General features: G+C 41.2%; 2 protein-coding genes across 4 annotated transcripts; both read right to left on the reverse strand.

Annotated features, from left to right (window-relative positions):
- Window positions 1–201: 201 nt before the first annotated feature.
- On the reverse strand, window positions 202–12,980 carry SMPDL3A (sphingomyelin phosphodiesterase acid like 3A). Of its 3 annotated transcripts, none has more exons than XM_027692087.1 (8): window positions 12,760–12,980; window positions 11,105–11,318; window positions 9,577–9,721; window positions 6,593–6,689; window positions 5,183–5,361; window positions 3,887–4,067; window positions 1,861–1,985; window positions 202–724 (listed from the first exon to the last, which is right to left on the reverse strand). In XM_027692087.1, exons 1-8 carry the CDS (start codon window positions 12,845–12,847, stop codon window positions 419–421), a joined length of 1,335 nt encoding a protein of 444 aa, XP_027547888.1. In that variant the 5' UTR covers window positions 12,848–12,980; the 3' UTR covers window positions 202–418. The 3 variants fall into 3 exon arrangements, with proteins under 3 accessions (XP_027547888.1, XP_027547877.1, XP_027547866.1); XM_027692076.1 differs by lacking the exon at window positions 12,760–12,980 and adding an exon at window positions 12,532–12,637; XM_027692065.1 differs by lacking the exon at window positions 12,760–12,980 and adding an exon at window positions 11,579–12,424.
- A 2,414-nt stretch (window positions 12,981–15,394) lies between these two features.
- On the reverse strand, window positions 15,395–18,845 carry FABP7 (fatty acid binding protein 7). The gene is made up of 4 exons (XM_027692099.1): window positions 18,713–18,845; window positions 17,892–18,064; window positions 17,157–17,258; window positions 15,395–15,755 (listed from the first exon to the last, which is right to left on the reverse strand). The coding sequence occupies exons 1-4, from the start codon at window positions 18,783–18,785 to the stop codon at window positions 15,705–15,707; spliced, it is 399 nt and encodes a 132-aa protein (XP_027547900.1). The 5' UTR covers window positions 18,786–18,845; the 3' UTR covers window positions 15,395–15,704.
- Window positions 18,846–23,077: the final 4,232 nt, after the last annotated feature.

Consider the following 23,077-nt stretch of genomic DNA (forward strand, 5'->3'; position numbering starts at 1 on the left):
AATTCAGTTTGCAAATTGTGACAGCAGATGGTTGAAACCCGCCCCCATAAAAATTCCATGCCTGAAATGGTATCGCCTATGTTTACACACCCTGAGAAATAAGACTTGGATTTACAAAGAACCAAGTGAGTAACTTCTATTCCCACATGCTGGGATGCCTGTTATGCAAGGTACAGGACACTTGAAAACACAGCAAAGTACTTGGCCACTATTACATAGTCAATAAGCTTTTATTTAGATGATAAAGGACAACATGTTTGCAAGAAGAAAGATCTAGGGAGATTTACTGCTCCCCTGAAATTCAGAGAAGTTCCCCAGGTTCCCTGTTCGCACGTCAATGCTTGAGCGAAAGAACAAGCAGGTTCTTTAAATCACAGGCAAAGTCACTATCTGCATTAACTGCACAGAGATTTCATCTTCACGTTGCCTCCCGCTGGATACACTCTGTGTATGAGGAGTGATCTAAATATTGGATTGCACATATTTGGCAGGTCTTGCACCCCTCTTCACAGACAATGGTTTTGTCATAACTCACAATGAAGTTACTGTAATACTGCTTAAAGAGTGTGCTGTATGGCATAGACAACTGTTTGGCCATTTCATATAGGCTTTCTGGCTTCAAGTCTTCAATGCCGTAAGTTTTAGTCAGGATGTATTCTAATTTCCAGTTGGATTTATTTTTCTCATTGGCATCTCTGAGGTCCAAGTAAAACTGCCAAAGATCCTACAGTTAAAAAAAAAAAGAGAAAGAAAGAAAAAAATAGTCACGGCTGTATTGCTTTCTTCCCTGCTTCATTAAGTCTCTGGAGTGATATATTGATTAGGAAGCTGCCACTCCTCATTATTCACAAGTGAACAGAAGGTCATGTCCCACCCCAAGAGCTGGGCTTACACCCAAAGCTGGTACTTGCAGTGCGGTAATGGTGGGGGGATGGGGAGGAGAAGAAAAAGGAGACACAAAAGGCAGCAGTGCCAGTGTTAGAGGTCTTTCCTGTCCAAACTCCTCTATGCTGATGTCTGCCTTAGGAGCAGGGCAAAAGGATAAGAATCAGAAGTCTCCTTTCTGCAGGCACTCCTTGAGGGGCAGAATGGACAGAAAAAGAATGGCCCAGAGAGAATTTAAGGGAAAGGAAGAGATCTCAATGCAGTAGTGAAATCTGCACAAGAAAGGAGCAGCCTGTATTAGCATAGGTCTCCAGAGAGAAACCCAACTACCAGTCAAGCTGCAGGGTGCATTGTCACTGAACTCAGTGAAGATTTTATCCTGAATTACAGAGAGAAAGTCCAAGTCATTCAGAGCCAATATAATTATACAGGATTCACTTCATCTCCAAAAATCATGAGACTACAGAGTAAAAGTATTTTACTTTTTTTCCTTCTAAATTTATCTACCATTTCCCATAAAAAGTATAAACTCTATATAGGAAGATGCATGATTACAAAAGACATCATGGGGTTAAAAGTGCTTTTCTTTCTCTGCTCTTCTACACCCTTTAGAAGCCTTTCATGGACTGCATCCCAAAGCTCAGGCTATCTTCAGCAAACAACAAGCCTAGGATTTGGGGTGAACCTCTTTCACAGTTGCAGAGCTCTCTGCAAATAGTTTTAGGATTTTGCCTAGAAAAATTCTGATTGTCTTTGATTCTATGTCATAAGAATATTCCATTGAGAATAGAAGGTATTGGGTAGTCCAGCAGGCACAGAAAGACAGATTGCCTTTCCTTTGCCCAGGAAGAAAAATTAAGAGTAAGTACCAAAGTTCCACCAATAGCCACGATACTACAAAGGCTGATATCTCACTGTAATTTTCAATTACACTATATTTAAAGTCTTAAACAATGTTTTACAATATTTACTTACCAGCAAAGTATAATCAAGAATATCATACTGATACAGTCTGACACCAGGGTTATTGGACTCCATTTGCCATACATTCTTCACTGGGGTTAGAGCAGGTGCCACAAACAAAGAATTGACTGGCTTTTCTGCAGGAAAAAGGAAGGTGAGGAGACAGTTTCCTTTCAATCACTTGTTTTTCAAACAAATGTTTTTTTAGAGAATCAACACAGCAAGGACAAGAGTGATTGGCTTAAGGATATTAGTTTTTTTCCCCCCTGGATAAACTGTATCACTGTGAACTCCTTCTATACTTCCAACACATAGACCAAAACTTGTGTCAAATACAACAGTACTCACTCTACTGTGTACCACTTAAGTTTGTCTATACTAGAGGCTTCCCAACCAATTCAACTACCTGTGCAAAGTGTCTTGCCTATGTGTGAAGTCTCTGCATTTTGCATATTTCTGCTGAAGACGTATTCAAAATCTTTAGCTGCTGTTTCCATATGGTATTTTACATGTCACTTTATGTGTTTATAATGTTATTAGAAACACCAGTCTCATCACCTGACCCTGACTTCACTCAGCTACACTAACTCAGCACCTAGTATATGAACACTGATCTTTACAGCAACTGAATTGTGAGGATGCACGTGGGTTTAAATGAGACAGAATATGCAGGTAAGCACATTGAGAGGTTCTCTGTGGAAGAAAGAAACCCTAACTATTCCCTTCTCTGACACTGTCACAGCAATGAAATCACAAGGTCAGTCTCCACATATGAGCAGAACCTTTGAAAGCTTGCAAATCAGTAGATTCTTCTGGAGAAGACAAAACTGAGCTCTATCTCATTACACTGATATTGGCTGCAATATTGCATTTATCTTGAATTCTCTGGAATTCTGTCAAGAGGAAAATGTCATGAATAGAAGACAGTCTAAAACTGTACAGATAAACACAATCTGTATGTAGCTACATGCAACTTCACTGTTTAAATCTTGTCAAAAGATGCAAAATTACTAAAATAATTTGGAAGCAGTTGCACATGTGAACTGTAATGACAAACACCAAGATCAGGCTGTCCCCAGTGAAATTTGCAGTAGAAATGATGATTTTAAGCACAAATGGGACAAGGTACAAAACATGTAAGTATGAGACTGCCTTAAACACCATTAAAAAAAAGCCAGTTCTTTCATTAGTCTGGATTCTTTTTACTGGAGATTAACTCCATGATAACACCATTTAAAAAGGTAAAAGATTTGGAATAGTGTTACCCCGGTCATCATTTCGAGCATAGTTTTTATAAGTTTATACAAAACATAGATGAAGAGCCAATTAACATTTGGGTATTTTACATAAAGCAAAGCAACGGACTTCTCATTGTTCTGTGCTACAGACACAACTTGTTAGGTATCTTCTGTTAGAGATGTTAGAGTGTTCCATATAGCCATGCCCATGCTTCAAACTAAGGGATTTCAAAGCAATAAACAAAAATTTCAATGTGGGTGATTTTCTTGAAGGGAAATTAGCTGATCTAAGAGATGCAACAGGCAGAGACTTTCTTTCCTCTGCCTCCTGCTTACCCTTATCTTAATTAACTTTGAAGCAGCAGGGAACTCAGCAGAGAGGCACAGTAATGATGCAGGAAACACAAGAACATAGAGCATGTCTAGCTGGCCTGAGAACATTCCCTTTGACACATTACACAATAGCAACTGGCTAGTATAATTTGCCTGTGTCACTGAGAGAGTGGAGAGGAAAGACTAGAAATTCCTGTCTAGGCATAAGCATTCATTAAAAAAAATAGATTAGGAAGCTAGAGGAGTCTATTCTGACTTCAATAAAAAAAGACAGTCTGCCTTGCAAGATTCTCTTTGGAAAAAGAATGGCAGTGTGTGAGACGAACTCTTGCAGATATATAGCAGTATTTCCCAATTTCCTTTTTTAATTATTTATAACAGAAGCTGACTAGGAAAAACATGCAAGAAAGTATTAATTTGCTTTTAATCAGGAAGAAAAAGATTCAGGAGTCAGCAAGCATCATTACCTTCTTCATCCAGGAGGACCATGATACTATCTCTATGTGTATGTCCAAAAAACTGGCCCGCAATAACACTACTGTATTTGCGAAAAATCTTTACCAGTCTCTCATTGAAATACTCCCTTATAGCTGTAGTATTCCTTGCATATGGCAAGTATCCTACCGGTACATGACCTATTATATATACCTAAGGAATTAAATACAGAAAGCATGATTACCACCTTCATTTGAAACTTACACTTTTAGCTGTAACCTAATAATGGTTACCACAGTTTCATAATAATGCTGTCTCAGAAATGTCATTCTGAAAGATGTAAATCATGACAGTTTTTTAATATAAAATACAAACAGTACGAATGTTCAAATTCATAATATCAATTAAGTATATTATTAGAGGAAAATAGTTCAAATAAATCTATGCACAATTTTAGGCCTAAGGAAAATGTTATCAATTACTTCAAATGAAAAAAATTAGTTACTAGAGCAAGACTTGTAATTTGGCATCTCAAGAAGATAGAAGGAAAAACTTATGTTCAAGTATTACTGCGCCAGCATGGTCAGAGAGTCACCAGAAACATGGAAAAACTAGTTAAAACCCCTCTGTCTGAGGCAGAGGCTTAGTGCCAACTGCACACACCAGCTAATATGCTGCAGTTTCATGAGGAAGGGAAATCTCTCCTTTCTCCTGACTGGACTATAATATTTTTTAAATTACAACACCGCAGCAAAATGTAAACATGTTTCAAATTAAACACATCTTCTGCTCAGATGATGATCCAATCCCTGCACCAATCAATCAATCAATCTATCAGGAGCCAACAATTTATAACCTCACTTCAAAACCTGAGTAATATATGACAATTTACTATAACACTCAAATCATAGCAATTGCTGCAGCTTGGCTAAGTTTTGTGGTTGACAAACTCCTTTCTAATTTCTATTTTTGATACTTTTAATTATATCAAAGTGTAAATCAAACATGCTAGCTTTTGTCTTAGGCCAAGAGTGTAGATTTTAAAATTAAAGACTATGGGTAAAAAAGCTAAGAAACTGGCTTCTGCAGTATTTTACATAGTTGGAAAGAAAAAGTATTTTACTGTATAATTTGAGAAACTTCATTTGAGAAACTTCATTCAACTATTTTATTAATTGTTGCAGTATAATGTGCCTATCCAAAGAGGAATTATTAAAAAATAAATTTTAATTTTTTAGTATCTTTGGCAGCATTAATATTCTTCTAGAAGCATGTTTATATTTTCATTGTCTCTACTTCTTCTGATGGGTTCTGTTCATGGCTCCTACCTTTTCCTTGTTTTGTGAAGAGGTTTCAAGTATTGCCTCCAGCCAGGCAAACTGGTTGGCTGGGTCAGTGATATTCACAGTTAGGCTGTTGGGGCTGTAATATAAATTTGTGTTCAGACTGATTATCCTGAGTGGTTGAGAGCTATCACTGGATTCAAACAGCTGTGTGTAGAAGCCACCTGTGAAAACAGGACCAATATCCTATGAAAAATGAAAGCCTTCAAGGCACAACTTTACAATCAAAGTATGCCACTGACAAAATACCCAGCCTTACTCTTTTTAATAGACTTCTGATGCTTAATCAAGCCACATATCACCATATCGCAACAGAACATCTTAACGTTTTCAGCCACAGTTTAGTATAAATTGACACTGAATTATTTATGAATTCTTGCCTGTAATTGTCTTTGTGTTTGACAGTATTCAGATGCAATTATCACTCGCAAGAAGTGCCCTCTAATGTTTCTTCCACACTGAGATACAATAGTTGTTAAAAGGTCCACATTTCTTGAAATACTGCAAACGTACAGGCTCCTTCAGGAAGAACTGTTTGAGTTTAGTAGCCTTGTACTTTGAAAGTCATTTAACTTCAGACTGGTAATGTGATGAAAAGTAGAGATCACATTTTTCAATTCTAGCTCCCAAAACTCTCCACAGCATGCTGAGCTTCTTCAATGGGTGTAACTTCATAGTTCAGTGGAGCTACAGCAACAGAATTATAATATACATGAATTTATGGTCTGTCCTTTGAGTTTTATTATCCTTCTTAAAGTTTCCACTTCCATTCTTATCCTGAGTTTGTTCTCATTCAGGACACAAACCCACAAATTAAACTTCCAAATCCCTAATGTTTGAGTGGATTGGAAATTGGGTTGAACTTTTCAGTCCTTTGCTAAAAAGAACAATTCTAATTAGGATATCAATATTCTCCCAGGTAGTAAGTTGGACACAAATGTTAACAGTATAATCACCATGACTATGTGCTATCATAACCTGAACCAAAATGTACCTATTCAATATGCTCTGAAATACATATAGCATTAAAACAGAAACAACATTTTAACAGTTTTTTACAACCAAAGTTAAGTTTTCTTGTCCATCCATACACCTTCATCTAAAAAGTATTAAGAGGTATCAAAGTCAGAAAGGTATTTCACATGCATTGGTACAATGTCAATAATACTGTACATCTCTACAAGAAGCAATAATTATTGCATCAGAAAGGAATACATGTATTTTGAATATAGGCATTGCCATTGAAAAAGATAAGTAACTTCTTCCAGGAGAAACATTACAGATAATCCATTGTTCTGATTCATCCTATGAGACTTAGCTAACAAACAGGACAAATCCATAGAAACATTAATTTCCTAAACCCGAGCTTCACAATGCATTACTGCCATACTTTACCTTTTCTGAAGGTATTGATTGCTTCATCATTTAGCCAAGGTTTCCAGAAATCAGCAACAGCATTGTAAACTTCACTGGTAGTTACAGGAAGCTGATCCTGTGAGAGAGAAGAATCTCGCTAAATCTTAGCATTCAGACACACAGACAAAAAAACCCCACTAAATTATCCTACCTGGCCTCTTGCATAACACGTAAGTGTATCCAGTCATCACCAGGAGGAATTTAAGAAAGGAAAAAAAGAACTCTGAACATCCAATATTGGTGATCAGCTTCAAATGCCTAAACTTAGTCAGAACTGACTGCATGGCCTTATTAATGCACTGATAAACTAACGCCAGAAATATGTGAAACTTTAGGAATACAGCAGAATGGAAAACCACACATTCTGCAGAATTAATAAACATATCAACTGACAAGTCAAAGTCTAAAAGTAAAGTCTCTTGGATGAAAAGCTTGAACATAAGCTTCTCTTAAAGAAGGTCATTTTTTCCAGAACTTGGGGTTCATAGCAGCTGCCTAAAACTCCACTACGGCCCTCAGACACATTCAGATGAAATTGGCAAATGTTGCTGTGGTGTCCTGTAGTTCTAGTAACAAAGCATTTAAAATATAAAAGTTTTGTCAATGTTTTCTCCCACCGGCTTTAATTAGGACTGTAGCACTCTTCAGCCTGAGCCACAGCCTGTTAAGAGCCATGCTCTGACCTAACCCTGACAGGAAGATACCAGCCTGTCCTAACAGGGGTTGAAAAACAGGAACAGCATTGCAGTGCATGTTTTCTTAAACATAAATTTGGCCTTTCCAAGATCTTTGAAACTAAACCTACGTTGTTAGAGGCTTAGGCAGTAAGGCTCTGTCTAGGAGCAGTGCAATCAGACGTCTGTTGAGAAATTTGTTGCTTGCAGTGCACAGACATCAGTTATTAGGACAGCTTTGAGCCAGACCTAACAGTCACTAAGACACACAGCAAAATCTGATCTCAGATAAGAGATCATGTTATGGACTGAAGGTGGTTTGGACCCAGGCAAGCCAGTGTTCTGTGAACTGCTAGACAGCAGTTTGGGAATTTGTTTAAAGCAGGGGCAAGGGTGTGAAGCAAATAAGAAAATGCAGAAAGACTTAGGTCACAATATACAATCTGAAAGGTATCCCAAAGCTTGATTATACTAAGTAGTGTTTATAACATGTTCTGCAAGAAAAATCACCCAAGACTGTTCAGTTGTTAAGACAGTTCAGAACACAACTGAGAGCAATAAAATTCTTCAGTGCATGGTGAGCACGCAGCTCTCACACTTGCTTTGGAGCAGTCCACAGTGTGTGTCTTGTTCCCCATCACTTCCAGCCTACAGGACATTTGCCATGCATGTCCATATGAAAAAGAGAAATGTCATAAACTGCAAACAACAAACATTAAACCAATCAAAACAGTTGAAATGACCCCATAGTGGGGATATTCTGATCCCATGGCCTTTTTCAAGCAGTAACTGAAAAGCATGCCAGTTCTGCACATTGGTGAAGCATGCCATTTCAAAGCAAAGTATTACACAAACTGTGTGGCTTTGTGCAGAGAAAACTGCAACAATCACCAGTTATTCCAATCACCTGCCTGCTTCAAAGTCCTATTTGCTGCCCATCTGCCCCTCCTGAGCATCTTTTTTTCTATTTTCAGATTTAAATTCACAAACAAAATTCATATTTTTTGAAAAAGTCCCTACATTCTTTGTCTACAAGGTTATTGTATCTAGTTTTTTCTTCTATATCAAAGGAGACTGTTGAATGACAACTATTATCTGTTTAGACATTTTTAAAAACAAAACAAAATGAAAACAAAACACTGAGACCTCAGTTAAGGTGTTATTTATCAAAATACTTTACCAGAGGTTTCTAGTGAACCAACCTGTCCTCATCAGTGCACCTGACAAGCCAATGCAAAACTACCACAGTAAGAACACAAGAGACTTAAGTCCCAGTTTGTTTTGTACGCTCACATTTCCAATATATGTCTAGCTCTTATTTTTGTTTCTCATGTTTCCTTTTCCCACTCTCTCAGCACCTCTGTTACTCTTCAGTCTGGAAACCACCAATTCCAGCAATGACAGAGGAAATTATATAATTACCTACTACACCAACATATACCCTGACAGGCCTAATGAATAACACAGAAAGCTGGAATAAATCCTTTGGGGTGTGAAAGGGTGTTACTGAATTCCCATGAGGTATTTCAAACAAAATATTTTAGTTGACCTGCTCCACATCCCTTCTGATCCCCTCAGATCCAATGACAGCATTTGCTTCTCAGTCCTGTGTGCTGCCAGATCAACCCACAACACGCTTTAAGGACACATGAAGCAACTGTTTACTTTTGAGCTATGCCAAGAACAATATTCACAGTACACTCAAAGCGAAAAAGCCTTCAGTTGCACATAGAAATATTCACATCGATGATTCAGTGGCTAAGTGTCCAATAAGGAAAGAAAAAATAGACGTATTTTTAATAATAGTGGCAAAACTACAGGAACATTGCAAAAATTCTGCCATTAGTTTGGTAAAAAAAATAAATCCAGTGATGCCAGCAGACAGATTTCCAGCAGGACTTTCGGTACACCTTGAAACTTATCACAGACTCATAGATCCATTAAGGATGTAATTTCTGATAGATTACCTTATTGTATACACATGCATGACTCATATAGCAATAAAAAAATAAGCATGTATTAACTATTTTGATACATGGTGGTTCTAAGCCATGAGGAACAATTAGCAGTGAATTCACATGATCTCAAGCCACGTACAGATTTTACCTGGCATCAACCTTTCCTCAGGAAAGAGCACAAAGAGAGAGATCTAGTTTCTGTTCTACAGTGGAACTACTGATAATTTTAAATGCTAACTGAAGAATTTTAGAATTCTGCTTCCAGAATAATTTCTGAGGCATTAGGAACACACTCAATATGACATATAAAAAAATAGCTAACTTGTTTTACCTGTGGCCAGTAGTCATGATTGCCCAAGGCCGGGAAAACCTGAAGATCTGGAAAGAAATTACGAATTGTAGAACTCATATTGCCAATGATGGTAATGACCAACTTTGTGGAGAGCTCTTTTACAGGAACATGAGGAGGGCTATCTCTGAAAAAGAAAAGGGCTTTATTAGCAAAGGTTTGTTAGCAACACAAGGAAAGGCAAAAAATTCTGCAAACACATCTACATTCTAGCATGTAAGGCTACTATACTTTTTAATTAAAACCACAGAATTGCTTGACAGGCTTACTGCAAAGGCTTTAAAAAAGTGCAAACAAGCAGACTAATGTTGTTTCATATCATAATGAAGATTTCTTAGAAATTAAATTAATTTAATGTCATCATTTTGAGCTACTGTGCAGTTTGGGTTATATGTTTTTCATCACCTGCACAACTTTGCAAGTTTCTTTTTTTCCTTTTAACAACATCCTGTTGAAAATTAAGTACGATAAGGTAAGTGAAATAAATTCATCACTTATCTTCATATATTAGTATTTTTTAACACTCTTCCCCAGCAAAATTGACACAACATAAACAAACTAGTTCTCACAAACACTCACAAATATTAATCTCTGTGATAAATTATCTGTTGAGCTATACCATAAAAAGCTATGTGATGGTAGAATTCAGAGTTTCCCTATGGCAGAAGAGTACATCAATGCTATCTTTCACGAATACCTAGAAAGTAACAGGGCATAGTACTATCAAGCTACTCATATGCCTCTCTCTCACACTTCTTTCTCCAGTCTCATTGCTAAGGCACACAAAGCCTCACAGGTAACACCTCTGTGAGAGTATTATTATGCTCACTTTCTAATATGGAAGATTGGAACAGGAAAGGTAAATGTTTTTACTCAACAGAGGCCTGCAATGAGGGACACTTTCTTTAGAAGTACATGCAACTATGACTGACAGTACTGAAGAGAGAGGCAGCAACTATGACACTGTTACCCTCCCCCTGAGAGCTGCTGATCTAGAATCCAAACAGGCACCAAACCAGAATGGTAACTTTATAGATTTTTTTTTTTTTTTAAAAAGCATAAGCTATAGTATTGCTTGATTCTAGTTACCTCTTAAAGAACTAAATGCCATGTAGTTACAGGGTATCTTCAAAGAAAGGATGCACTTCAGATGCAGACCTGAAGATGTACAAAATTCACTGCCTCCCGTAATAATTAATTTCAGTCAGTTATTGCCCTGACCTTTTTGTTTTTTCCATTTTCTACCCTCCCTGCACCATTTCTATTAACTTACACTAACACAGCCATGTGGTAAATACCACAATGAACAGTCCAACAATTAATACAGAGATCGAAGTCTGCTCCTGAGGCCTTATATTCTCAGTCTTCCACCTAGTAGCCATTTGGACAACTAAAGGGACAACTAGCGTTTGTGAGATACTGAACTCAGATCTGTTGGTGCAAAACATAAACTTGTGAATTACGCACTGTCTGGCTATCCAGCTTTAACTGCAGTGACTTGAACACTTACCCTGTCCAAATCATGAATGAAACCTGCTCTTTTGAATCCTTCATGAATGTAAATGCTGACAAAATAAGTTGATAAGGAGAATCACACAAAAAATCTCCAAATGGGCCTGGGTTGGAGGCATTGGCTCCTTTGGAAGAAGAACAAACTTTGGTGCGATCAGGGGTAATGTGATAAGTCGGATCTAAATGTAGATCGGATACATGCCAGAACTGCCCTGTTTTCAGAAAACAAAGATTAAAGAAAATGCATTATTTGCATCTGAACTGGATATACAAGGGTAATGCCAAGTTTGCTCCAGGTTGTCTACTGCTATTCCTCTTTAAAGTCTTGAAAAGGAGAATAAATTTAACAAATTGTTGATCAGCCTCTTTGATAAGTGTAGGCAAGTTCTGCATTCCTGACAAGAGTCGAGTCCTTCATGTAGTCTTAGAAAAACTGAAAACAGAGGCAGAGGCATGGGTTTACACTATTCACCAGAAATAAAATGGAGATTGGAAGAAACTGAAAAATCAGCTCTTTTTCATTAATAGCAATCTGGAAACTGCAGAGTAGAGGAGGCAATAGAAGGACTTCTCCACTTCACCTGAAAAGAGAGGGAGTTGCATTTTAATTATTTTTCCAGAGCTTCCCTGGCTGGAAGCTACTATAAAAGATCAGAGCCTAGAAAGAATGGCAAGAAACAGCATGTGTGCAGAAATTTCAAAGCTCTTCTCCTCAGCAGCCACAGTAGCAGAGACTGGGCTTCTCACCATAGAGCAATGTGTCAGCCTTACCACTGTTTGCCAGGCTGACATGTTCTCAGCCACGGCTACACAGCACTGCACTGACAAAGGAGCTGAGAAGTATAGGAATATGCTGAACAAGGTGAATGAAGTCTGTATTAGTCTACAAGCCTTCAAGTTTCATGTAAAATAAGAATAATTTCTTTCTGTCCGTTTCAAAGCACTCGGTAAAGGCTTTGATACGCATGTGTCCGGGGCAGTGGTTGTGAAACAAGGACGGCTATAAATTGATTTTTCCCAAGGTCACATGCCCACTCTGTGGCCGAGCAGGCACCACGCGACTCTATCCCGTGGAGCTTTATTTCAGGAAGCAAAAACCAGCAGTGTTCTTCAAAATCTGTAACACTGAGACTCCTGCGATTAGGACTCTCAGAAACGCCGGGATACTGTTGCGTGTTCGGTCTGGAACAAGTATGAGCGACACGGAATGAAAATTCTGTGGGAAACCATTTGAGAGCACTCACCTGCGTACACGGCCGTACCAGAGGCCACGGCGGGCAGAGCGCCGTGTGTTTGCTGACAGCACGGAGCCCCGACGCGCTGTTTGCAGTGCATGCCTCGGGACACCGCGCCACAGGCAGGGCCGCGCTCACCTCACCTCACCCGCCGGATAACTTGGATATAAACCCCGCTTAACCCCCGTACCTGAAAAGCGCCGTGTTTACTGATCTAACAGTCACGTGCAGCTGGAGCCACTTGGGACAGGGAATATCGCGGCAGGGGGCTAAGCGCGGGCAGCAGTGCCACCAGGGGAGGGAAAAGGAGGCACAAGCGGGGAGCGCGCACCCCAGCCCCCCCGCCGCCGGGCCGGCAGTACCCCCAGCCAGGTCCGCCTCCCCCGGCCTCTGCAGGCGCTGCCCCCGGCCGACTCACCCACGGCGGAGCGGGGCTGCGGGCCGGCCGGTGCCGCCTCCAGCGCGGCGCAGAGCAGCGCCAGCCCGAGGGCCACCCGCAGCTCCATGTCGGCCGTGCGGGAGCGCCTGGCCCGCCGACGGCTCTGCTCATGTGACTGCCTGGGAAAGGGGCGAGCCCCGGACAGCTTGTGCAAGCCCTGGCCCTTCGCGGCCTCGGCGGGGCCGCCGGAAACCACGGCGCCCCGCCCGCCCGCTCGGGGCCAGCAGCCGCCCCTGGCCGCGGCCCGCGCCCGCTGCCGGGCGGCGGCTCCCGAGGGGGGCCGGGGAGCAGGCTGCTGTCGCCTCGGCCGGCCGTGCCCGCGGTGACCTTCAGGGGAGCTCGCAGGAACCAAGCCTGGCCGCGGGCAGGGCTCAAGTCAGAGCACCGGCTGATATGAGGCGGCCTTGAAGGAAGGCTGCGCTCAAGACACCCCACACCTCAAACATCTCTTGGAAGGACGGATCCCGGTTACTTAAGATGCTTTAAAATAAAAAACAAGACAAAACAAAAAACTGATGAAATATGCTATGAAGTACACGTTTAATACAGCTTAAGGGAAGTGATGAGATGTACTGTAAATATGAGTCTCCGCTGCCAAGGCTTTATGGTAGCAAAGCTGCTGTTTATTGCTGAAGTCAGAGTAGTTTTGTCTAGAGGAAGAGTACTTGCTGTCAGTTTTAGGAGCAGATCACAATAGCGGTGCCATGGATCCTGTGGCTGCCCTCAAATGTCACAATGCTCTGTATGCTATTCTGTTCAGATCTGCTTTCCAGGGTTTATTAGCAGCAGCTGGAAGTCCCGTGTGCCATTTTTTCACTCCTCTGAGCGGTGTCACAGGCACTACTTCTCCACTTTTCTCTCCTTAATTTGACATTAATATTGTTTATCTTTAGAATACCAAAAGACTTTACCAATAAGCTTCACGATGGTTTCATATTACATACAGAACTGATGTCTGTAGGGAAAAGTAGCCCTTGTTTAAAAGCAACTGTAATGTAAAATATTTACTGTTCAAGGTTTATTCTGAAATGCAATGTCTCTGCATTCCTTTCCTCATATTTAATAAAAACCTTTTTTTTTTTTTAATTAATGACCCCACAAATTACTTGTTGTGAAGATGAATGCCAGTATTGGCGAGGCAAGTCTGTTTTTCCCAGTGAAGAAGAAAATGCAGCTGGTCCCACCTTTCTCAGAAGGGGTGGCTGGGAAGGACAGTCATGTGGCAAGAGCACCCGCAGGCAATAGAGGGAAGGCAGATGAAAGCTGCATCAGATACTGAAGCTGAGGATTAAATGAGCTAATAAAACTGAAGGGCAGAAGATGCTGCTTAAACATAACTTGCACTGTAGCAGCTAAGCAGCCCAGAAGAGCTCCCCATACCACTGGAGCAAGTTCTACTTTCCATTTCTCTGATGAAAATTGTTTGCTCCAGATTTTAAAAACTATCAATAGCCACCAAATAAAACATATCTTTAATAGTTCATAATTAAGGACTCTCTTCTAGATGTGTAGTGTTCCCCACAAAACAGACTTGAATCTTCCTTTCAGACAGCTGCTTTGTGAAAAAAATAAGCTAGTAACATTGAATTTTATAGTTGTGTGGGTTAGGTGCCTGTTATGTCTGAACTTTTATCAGATGAGTGAGATAGGCTGCTCACATTATCCTACCTATCCAGGGAAGTCAGCAGCATCTTTCCATGATATCACACAGGAGACCTGAAGGATGACACAGTGCAGGATTAGGCCTGGGAGTTGGGCTCAGCTGTGCCTTTGTTTGCAAGGCTATAGGTAGCTACATCTCCATGTGGTTCACTGACTCAGTGTGTAGAAAACATGGGCTCTCTAAACAATCTCCTCCCTGCTGCCAACAACCCATTCCAATTTTCCTAATAATCTGAGGTGTAAGGCGAGTTTTCTCACTGTGGTCTTTTAAGGAAATATTTGTCAGGCATAAGGTTTTAATTTATCTTTTTTAAGCAGCATTTTATTTTAAATTGCTCACAGTGCAAATTGTTATCTCTCCTGTACATATTAGCTATAAAAAGACAGCTCAGGGAAGGGAATTTTAGTAGGTTTGTCTTGTACTGTTTTCCTGCCATCCTTGTGGAGACTGATGAAAGAGTTATTTATCATGTTGACCCTTTTCTCTGACCCTGTGAAAGACTTCAATATTTGTATATTAGCAAAAAAAAAAAACCAAAACAAAACCCAAAAAATAACCCAACAAAAAACCACAAGCAAAAACCAAACCTATAAAAACAAATTAACTCTCTTAACTACTAAACCCAAAACTCCGTGATCGCCCCAACATCAAAGTCTGTCTGTCTACTGACCTTAGCCTGCATTGGGAAACAAATTCCCAGTAAAGAGGGGAGCTGAAACTGGCTTGAGCGCCTCACTTCTTTGTCTACATAAAGAAGGGACTTTATCTTTCTCCAGCAAAAAGAAGCCACTGAAGTAAGTCTGTTTTTCATTTCCCAAAATACTCTACACCACATAGAAAGGCTGCTGCATCATTGTGCTGCATACTTTTCCATCCTTAAACTCAGAGAAGGAACTTTGAACACCTCCCTCCAGAACACTGGAATATTAGCTGATTAAATGCCAAAGGAGCACATGTTTAAAAAATGTTTTAATTTCTTTTTGATTTGCATTCCAAAACAATTCACATACTTTCCATTTACTGTAATAAAAAAAAAAAAGAGGCAAGTGTTTCAGAAATTTAATGCCAAGTTTAACCTGTTTCACTATAGAGCACAAGCATGCCAATTTGATGGCATAAAGTTGTTTTTATATAAAAAACACTCCCCAAAACTCTTTAATAACTTTTCATGCCAGAAATGTGCATTTTAGCTATGCTCGATTATGGACGGGACATTAATCCATCCAGCAGAAGTAACATCTGGACAGAGGTCACGTAAACTCTACGCTTTCTCATAGTGGCGAACAGCAACCACATCACCAAAGGTGAGAGTCTGCAAGTCCAAGGAAAAGACAGACATGTTAGATGCTGGACTATTTTCTGTAATAACACATATTATGAAGGCCATGCTACAAGTTCAATTTACATTATGTAATTTATAGAAAAATAAATTGGTCTAGCTTGACATTTTAAATGAAGAAGCAAAGCCTTAGTTTAGTTTCCATAAGAAATGAAACTTTCTCCTTGCTACTTTCACACCCAAGAAGCACATAATGCACATTTACAAGGCAGCACTAGTGAGGTTAGATTTTTTTAATGTAGCATTTGTTTTCCCAAAGCTGATCACACCAAGATGTAAAATTTAAAATTCTAAGTCCTCCATACCCCCATTCTATACTATTATGCATAGGTATATACTTAAGGAGAATCTTGCGTTAAAAAAATGCATTCTGTACCCTATGTAGCTAGAACTAGCAGATACTAAAGTTGCTGCAATTGTATAGAACACTAACTGCAGTATGCATTCTGGAGGTATTTCCTGAAGTAGAACGGGGCACCTCAGAATGTTCAAATTCCAAAGGAAAAGGTTTTCTGTATACATGTAGCTAATTCAAAAAGCAAAGCATGTGTTTTCCCTTGAATCGCTTGCCACATTGTGTTGCATTGACTGTATGCTTTAAAGTTTGTATTATTTGCAGGTGTCCATCCATGCAGATACTCTCTGAAGTATGCAGGAAACTAACTGGTTTTCTCCAGCAATCAAGTCTGATAGATTAGTATAGCTGAACACGTTTTTTTGAAAGCTACATCTCTGTGCCAAAAATAAGCATGAGAAGTGCTACCCTGGACATTAGCAATAGTAACTTATAACATTTATTCACCCTATACTCCAGTTTCTGAAAAGTCAGGAAAATAATGTGAATTTAAACTGAGACTTTTCTCTATACAACTGCTGTTTATCATAGTTTATAAAAAGATAGGAGGACTAAACTCTTTATTAATAAATATGAAAATGCCATTACCTCCTGCAATATTGTAATTTTATTTTCACAGGGAAATACTTTTTTTTGCGTAATTAACTATTTATGTGTGCATGCATAAAGTTTTCAAAGAAATCTGAAATATCACTGGCAGCAGATAATTTCCTATATAATCAAAACTTTGTATCATTACCAGAACTTTTTTTCTTAGGTATTTACATAAAAGTCTAGAAAGAACATATACACTCTGGAAATCCATAGGCTGACTTGCCTAAAATCACTAGCAATTTTTTAGTTGTCACTAAGACAAGACACAAAACAAAACAACGATTTGAAAAATCCCTGCTAGCTTTCCCCGCCAATTAGTTTAAGGGTTTGTGTCTAAGTAACACTATCTGTTCACAAAGCTTGAGGTAAGAGTAAGTGAGAAGTGTTAGTGGTGCATTTGAACGCTCAGTGAGCTTTATACTTACCATTACCATTTTGCCATCCTTTATTTCTCTCACAAAATTTGTCTCTTTGCCGTCCCATTTCTGTACGTGCACCAGCTTGTCTCCATCCAGGGTCACAACTGACTGGGAGATACCAAAAAATACAAAGACCTTCATTTATTTGGGATATTTGGGATTCTGCTCACACATTCAGCATTCTATTGAATTCTCTTCAATAGACAGATGTGGATCTAGAATTATAAAGTAGTCCCAGCCATTTTCAAGCCAAGGCTATGAATCACCCTTGTTTTAAGCATGAGCTCCACACAATTCTTGTTTGTGTCAAAGGATGAAAACGTTGTTTCCTTCGAGTTCCAGTCTCACAAGAACCTGCTTCAGATGTGCTTTGGGATAACGTTTCATGTTAAGCCCCCAAAGGTGCAGGAAAAAAAGGAATTTGACTATTTCGACTGGAAAAAAGTTTCGCCAAATTGTATTTGGATTGAGAGAAAAGTGGGCAGCTAACGCAATTCGTCCACACTGGAAGGCAGACAAGGGGCTGGGGAAAGGACACATTGATTCAGGCAAGACGGTAAGCGGGCTGGGAAAGCAAGATGCAATCTTGCCTTTTTCCCCCTCCCGTCCTTCGCAGTGCTACAACTAGTAGTAGCAGAAGTTACATTTTTTCCCTTTGACCCTACCAAAGATAGAGCCTCGGGGGCGGGGAGGAAGAAGAGAAAAAAGACAGAGGCCACTGCAGCCCCAGAGTTCACTTACTTTGCAGTTTCTATCATCGGGGGTAGTTTCATCAAATTCCTCTCCAAGTTTAAAGCCGATTTCTGTGTTTTTGAAAGTGCTTTGAGTCCTGATCACTACTTTGTCCCCCTCGCTGCTGATAATCACAGTGGGTTTAGTCACATTCCCCACCTGCCGTGTTGCAAACCCCACTCCTAGACCATTCAAGGACAAAGAGAAATCCATCAGACATTCGGGTTTTTATATATTTTTCTTTTTCCCACACATTGAGGTACAGAAATCTCTTCTCCCGCTCTACAGCTGTAAGCCATCCCTGCGCAATGCTGCTTTCTGCTTCGCTTGTGCCCTGGTACCGACATTATCCATCGGTACTGGCCCCCCCCCCCGGCTGTAGCTCCGCGCCCCCCTCGCCGCCACCGCACCCCGCCCGCGGTCACCCCTACGGCCTCGATCGCTTCTGCTGCTCCGAGTTTCAGTTCCTTATCACTCCAGCATAATGATTTTTTTTGTGTTTGTTTGTTTCCATCTTATCCGCAAGCAGCATGTGCCCGTCTTTCGCACGCATCTCCTCGCCCGGGGCCATTTCCCGGAGCCTCTCCCCGCAGGACGGCTCTCACGCAAGCACATCCGCATCCCCCGCCTGAATGACCCGCAGCGAAGTAGCTCTGGAGATAGAAGCACAGCCATCTCAAACACCCCTCCTCATCAGCACCACCGCTGCCTATGCCTCATCTACATCTCTGGCAATGGAGGGGAGGGGGTCCTTTTAAATTTTTTTTTTTTTTCAGTATGGTGCAAAATTCCAAGGTCTCCTAAAGGTGCCGCCGCCCGGCTGTACCTACCCAGGGCCTTCATGTACTCGTCGAAGTTGTGACTGTCCACCAGCTTCCAGGTGTGGCAGAAAGCCTCGACCATGGCGGCCGGCTGCGTGATCCGAGCGCCGTACCAGGGGCGGCAGGAGCGCCGATCCCACCGCGCCGCCCCGCATTTAAAGCAGGCGCCCGGCGGGGGGCCGGGGGCGGGGGGCGGCCGCGGTCCGCCCCCGACGGCCCCGGTCCGCCCCCGACGGCCCCGCGGAGACGCCCCACACCGCCGGGGGAGGGCGCTCCCCGCCCCGGGGAAGAGGCGCGGTGGTGCCTGGCCGGGGCACACGGCGGGACGCGGAGGGGAAGGGAGAGGGAAGACTGAGGCACCGCTCCTCACCCGAGCCTCCCCGGGGGCACCCTCGTCGGTCTGCGTTGCTGTCCCTAAATGTAAAGTAAGACGGTGGAAAAAGCAGAAGCGGGCACCCAACGTGAAAGACTCCACTGAGGATCACAATGCTACCGAGTTTTCCCATGAAGATTTTCAAACCCAGTTTGGTGCTGGCCAAGTGGAGATCCCTTTACCCCTCACGGCATCTATATGGATGCTGTCTGAACTTGGCATTTGGTGTTGCTGATTGGAAACAGCACCTTGCCCCTACAACTGACAGCATTTGAAGACTAAGAATGAAGAAAGAAGGAAAAGAGATTAAAAATGTTTCTTTCTTTTTCTTTCTGCCCACCCCCCCACCCCCGCAAGAGAGGGAATGTTTTCTTCCTAGTTGTTCTTTGAAATCCCTTTACGATGCTAGGTGGTCATCTAGTCTCTCAAATGTTTTTCAGAAAGCAGACTGTCTCTGTGGGACACACCACAGTGTCAGCTGTTCCAGACCTATGACTTGGATGGATTCTAGAATACTGAATCTAGCACTTCAGCTCTCGTAACAAAACTCAGGGACTAAGTAAAAGAGAATTTGTGTGATTCAGGAACAAAACCTCAACAATTTTTTACCTGGTTCAGCCATACAAAATATAAATAATTATGAATATTTTCCCAATATTTTTAAATTAGTTTCTGACCATCATTTGCATTTCTTTCAGGCTCTTGTAGTATGGCACATTTTTTAAGTGTAGGGCAAATGATGATTTCTGATGGGATTTTAATTAAATTTGCCATTTTTTCACTTGTCCTCATAAGGAATTAAACCCTCTCTGAATTAATCCCAGGAGTATAATCCTAATTCCTTTCACCACACAACACAATTTTCATTAGTCTTCATAACCTAACGTTATGAACTAGTGCATAAATTTCTCTTTAACCTTCCATTCACTTACTTTGAAGCAAAAAGTGCCCTCCTGCAGCTGCTCAGTTTATGTCTGACTGCCTCTTCTGACCAGCTCTTCTGAGGCTTTTCAGCCAGTGCTCAGAAAGCCAGGGAGACTGGAGCATCACTTGAAATAACAGACCTCCAGTTGTTCATGAGACTGAAAGGACTCAAGTCCCTTTTTTTTTTTTTTGTCAAAGTTGAGTAATGCTGTGCCTCCGAAGTTTGCAGAGAATATCAGCCTTAGTGGTGCACCTCATATGGGTGTTCCCTAACTTCATGTCTGTAGTCAGTCAAACCCTCTGTAATGAATGAGGAATACACTTTGTAATTGGCATTGTCGTGGCACAGGGAACATGGGTTTGGTATTGTGCCTGCATGTCATCCCTGGCTCCAGTTCAGTTTGGGGATTGTGTTTTCTCAATACAGTAACATTACCAAGTAAATAATGCCCACCACTCGTAGCCAAACTCTGCAGTGGTGGTCTCACAGAGCCTCATCGCTGGCACCCAGGCAGCTGACACACAAGTACATGCAAACTGACCTCGTCACTTACTTACTTCACCTGAGATGCATCAGTACCTAATGCAGACTACAAGAAAGCTGGAAAGGGACTTTTTCTATGGGCATGCAGTGATAGGAGAAAGGGTAAATGGCTTTAAACTGGAAGAGAAGAGGTTTAGATTAGATATTAACAAGAAATTCTTCTAGTGTACAGGAACATGGTCACATCTTGCCTTTAGAGCAGATTAAATTTAAGACCTATCAACCTCAGCAGTGTCTGGGTCAGTTTTCTTCCTCTGCACTGACAGGGAACAAATTTGAAGCCCCTGAGGTGTCATTTCTCATGCTTTGAGTTATTCCCTTCCTTTAGCACAATAGACCTGTTCCCTTCCTGAGGATGATAATTTTTCAGCCAAACTTGTGAAGTCAGTGAGGCACTGGAACATATTGCCCACAGGAGCTGTGGATGCCCCATCCCTGGAACTATTCCAGGCTATGTTGGATGGGGCTTTGAGCAAACTGATCTAGTAAAAGGTGTCCCTGACCATGAGGGGTGGAGGTTGGAACCAGATGATCCCTTCCAACCCAAATCATTCTATGATTCTATGATATTAAATTCTAAATGATTTTACCCATATCATCTTGATCTGTATAAATGCTTTGCTATGGCTGGAATGGAGATTGCAGTGTGAAATACACTGACCTGGTATGCATTTTAGGTTGCTGCACAAGAGACCAGCTTGGAGTTTCGTTTGTGCTGTCAGCAGTTTGATGGTTTTAACAGACTGTGTACTCCCCTGTAAAATGCCTGCGTGACGAAAGCTACCTCTGGAGATTCCTCTCTGAACACGAAGGGATTCATTCTCCTTTACAGTAAACTCTTTACAACACCTGAGCAGTCTAAGTAGGTACATTTGTGTTTTCTGTGCAAGGTCTGCTTGAAAGATGAAAATGCTGTGGCAACATATCCCTGTGTAATGAGTAATCCTTGCTTCCAAAGGCCATTCAGGGTGAATGTGAGGCTACTCTAACCTTCAGCCTTCAAATACAGGTCACAAACCCTGCTTTTAGCTACCTTTCCCCTCTGTTATATCCCTGCTTCACATGCCCTCAGACATTCAGAGAATGAGGCCGTCAGCCTCATTCAGCCTTCATTCTGTACTTGAAAGAAAAAAATTCACTTGTTCAGGAAAAAGAAAAAAAGAGGAGGAAGGGGGCACCACACAATGGCCACCAGGCTCCTGTGGTAGAAAAGGGGAGCCGTGAGGTTCTGTCGTGTGGATTCCTCACAATCAATGTCAGGAGCTGCTGAGCATATAATCACTACAGCCAGTCACTAAAGGCTTAGTGTCTGGCTGTAGAAATGTAGTGAAATTGGTGCAGCTAGTGTTTGAAGTCAGGTTTATCTATCCTTCTGCTCTGTACCTCAGTGGATCTAATGCAGGCAGGGCACTCTTGCTACACCAATTCAGTTAAACCTCCATCATTTCACTGTCTTTACAGTACAGTAGCCAGGAACAGCATATTACTCTGTAAAGTTTGATCAGTAGTTAAGGGGATACTATGTTATAAGACCTTCAGATAATTTAGTGATGACTGCATCATTCAAATATTTCTGTGTTTGAGGCAGTAAAGACCCTGGAACTGCAAAGTATCTTGTATCCGTGTATGCAACAAAGGGTAGCAGTGATACCAGGGCCTAACTCTCCCGGTACAAAAGCAGATGTAGGCGCTCAGAGGCCTTTTAGGTATTGAATCCATTTGAAACCAACATGATTCAGGGTCCTAACTGACTTAGGTGTTTCTTTAAACTCTTAGCATTGTGAAACATATAGGGGGCTACTTCTGAATTAAGGAAATTGAAAATAATGTGCAGCTGAAAGAAGAAGCTTCCTCCATTTATGGACAGCTGACTAGGGTATTCTTACCATGTTTTAAGCTTTTTTGAAGTCCCGCTGTGAATCTCTGTGCAGTTTTGATCTCAGTGCAACACAGAAATTAACAGATTTTAGTAGCTATTGTGTCAGATGGGATGATGTTACTTCAGGGCTGAGTGTGATTTGATTTTTGATGTTGCAGAAAAACCTAATGTCAAACAGGGCAGTAGAATGTCCTTAACTAAAATTATCTCGTATGCTCTCTAGCTGTCTGAGAGATTTGCTAATCCCCCTAATAAAAATAAACCATTTCAGTGCTGTTGGTGAATCACAGAAAATATCTAGGTTTATTTACTCTATTGATGGGCAGCTCTTTAGAAATCCCAATTTCAACAAATGCCTTATGGAGAAGACACTCATGAAGCTGCACAGGGAAGTGGTCACAGAATGGCCCCAGGTACAAAGCATCTGTATGAATCCATTCTTGTGCTGCATAAATCCCACGTGAAGGGCTTTGCTGGAGCTGCGGACCACATGATAGGCAGGGTGCAAGGTAATGCAGGCAGAAGCAGGGAGAGCATGTTTATACCATATCCCTTCTAAGAGCATGTCATACTGTAGGCAAAACTTAGGAGGATGTTCAGCAGGCTTCCTGCCACTGTAAAAGCTCAACCAAAATAGTGCCAGGACAGTCTAAC

This window comes from Neopelma chrysocephalum, unplaced genomic scaffold, assembly GCF_003984885.1.
Source record: "Neopelma chrysocephalum unplaced genomic scaffold, ASM398488v2 Primary Assembly neopelma1_23, whole genome shotgun sequence".
NCBI lineage: Eukaryota > Metazoa > Chordata > Aves > Passeriformes > Pipridae > Neopelma > Neopelma chrysocephalum.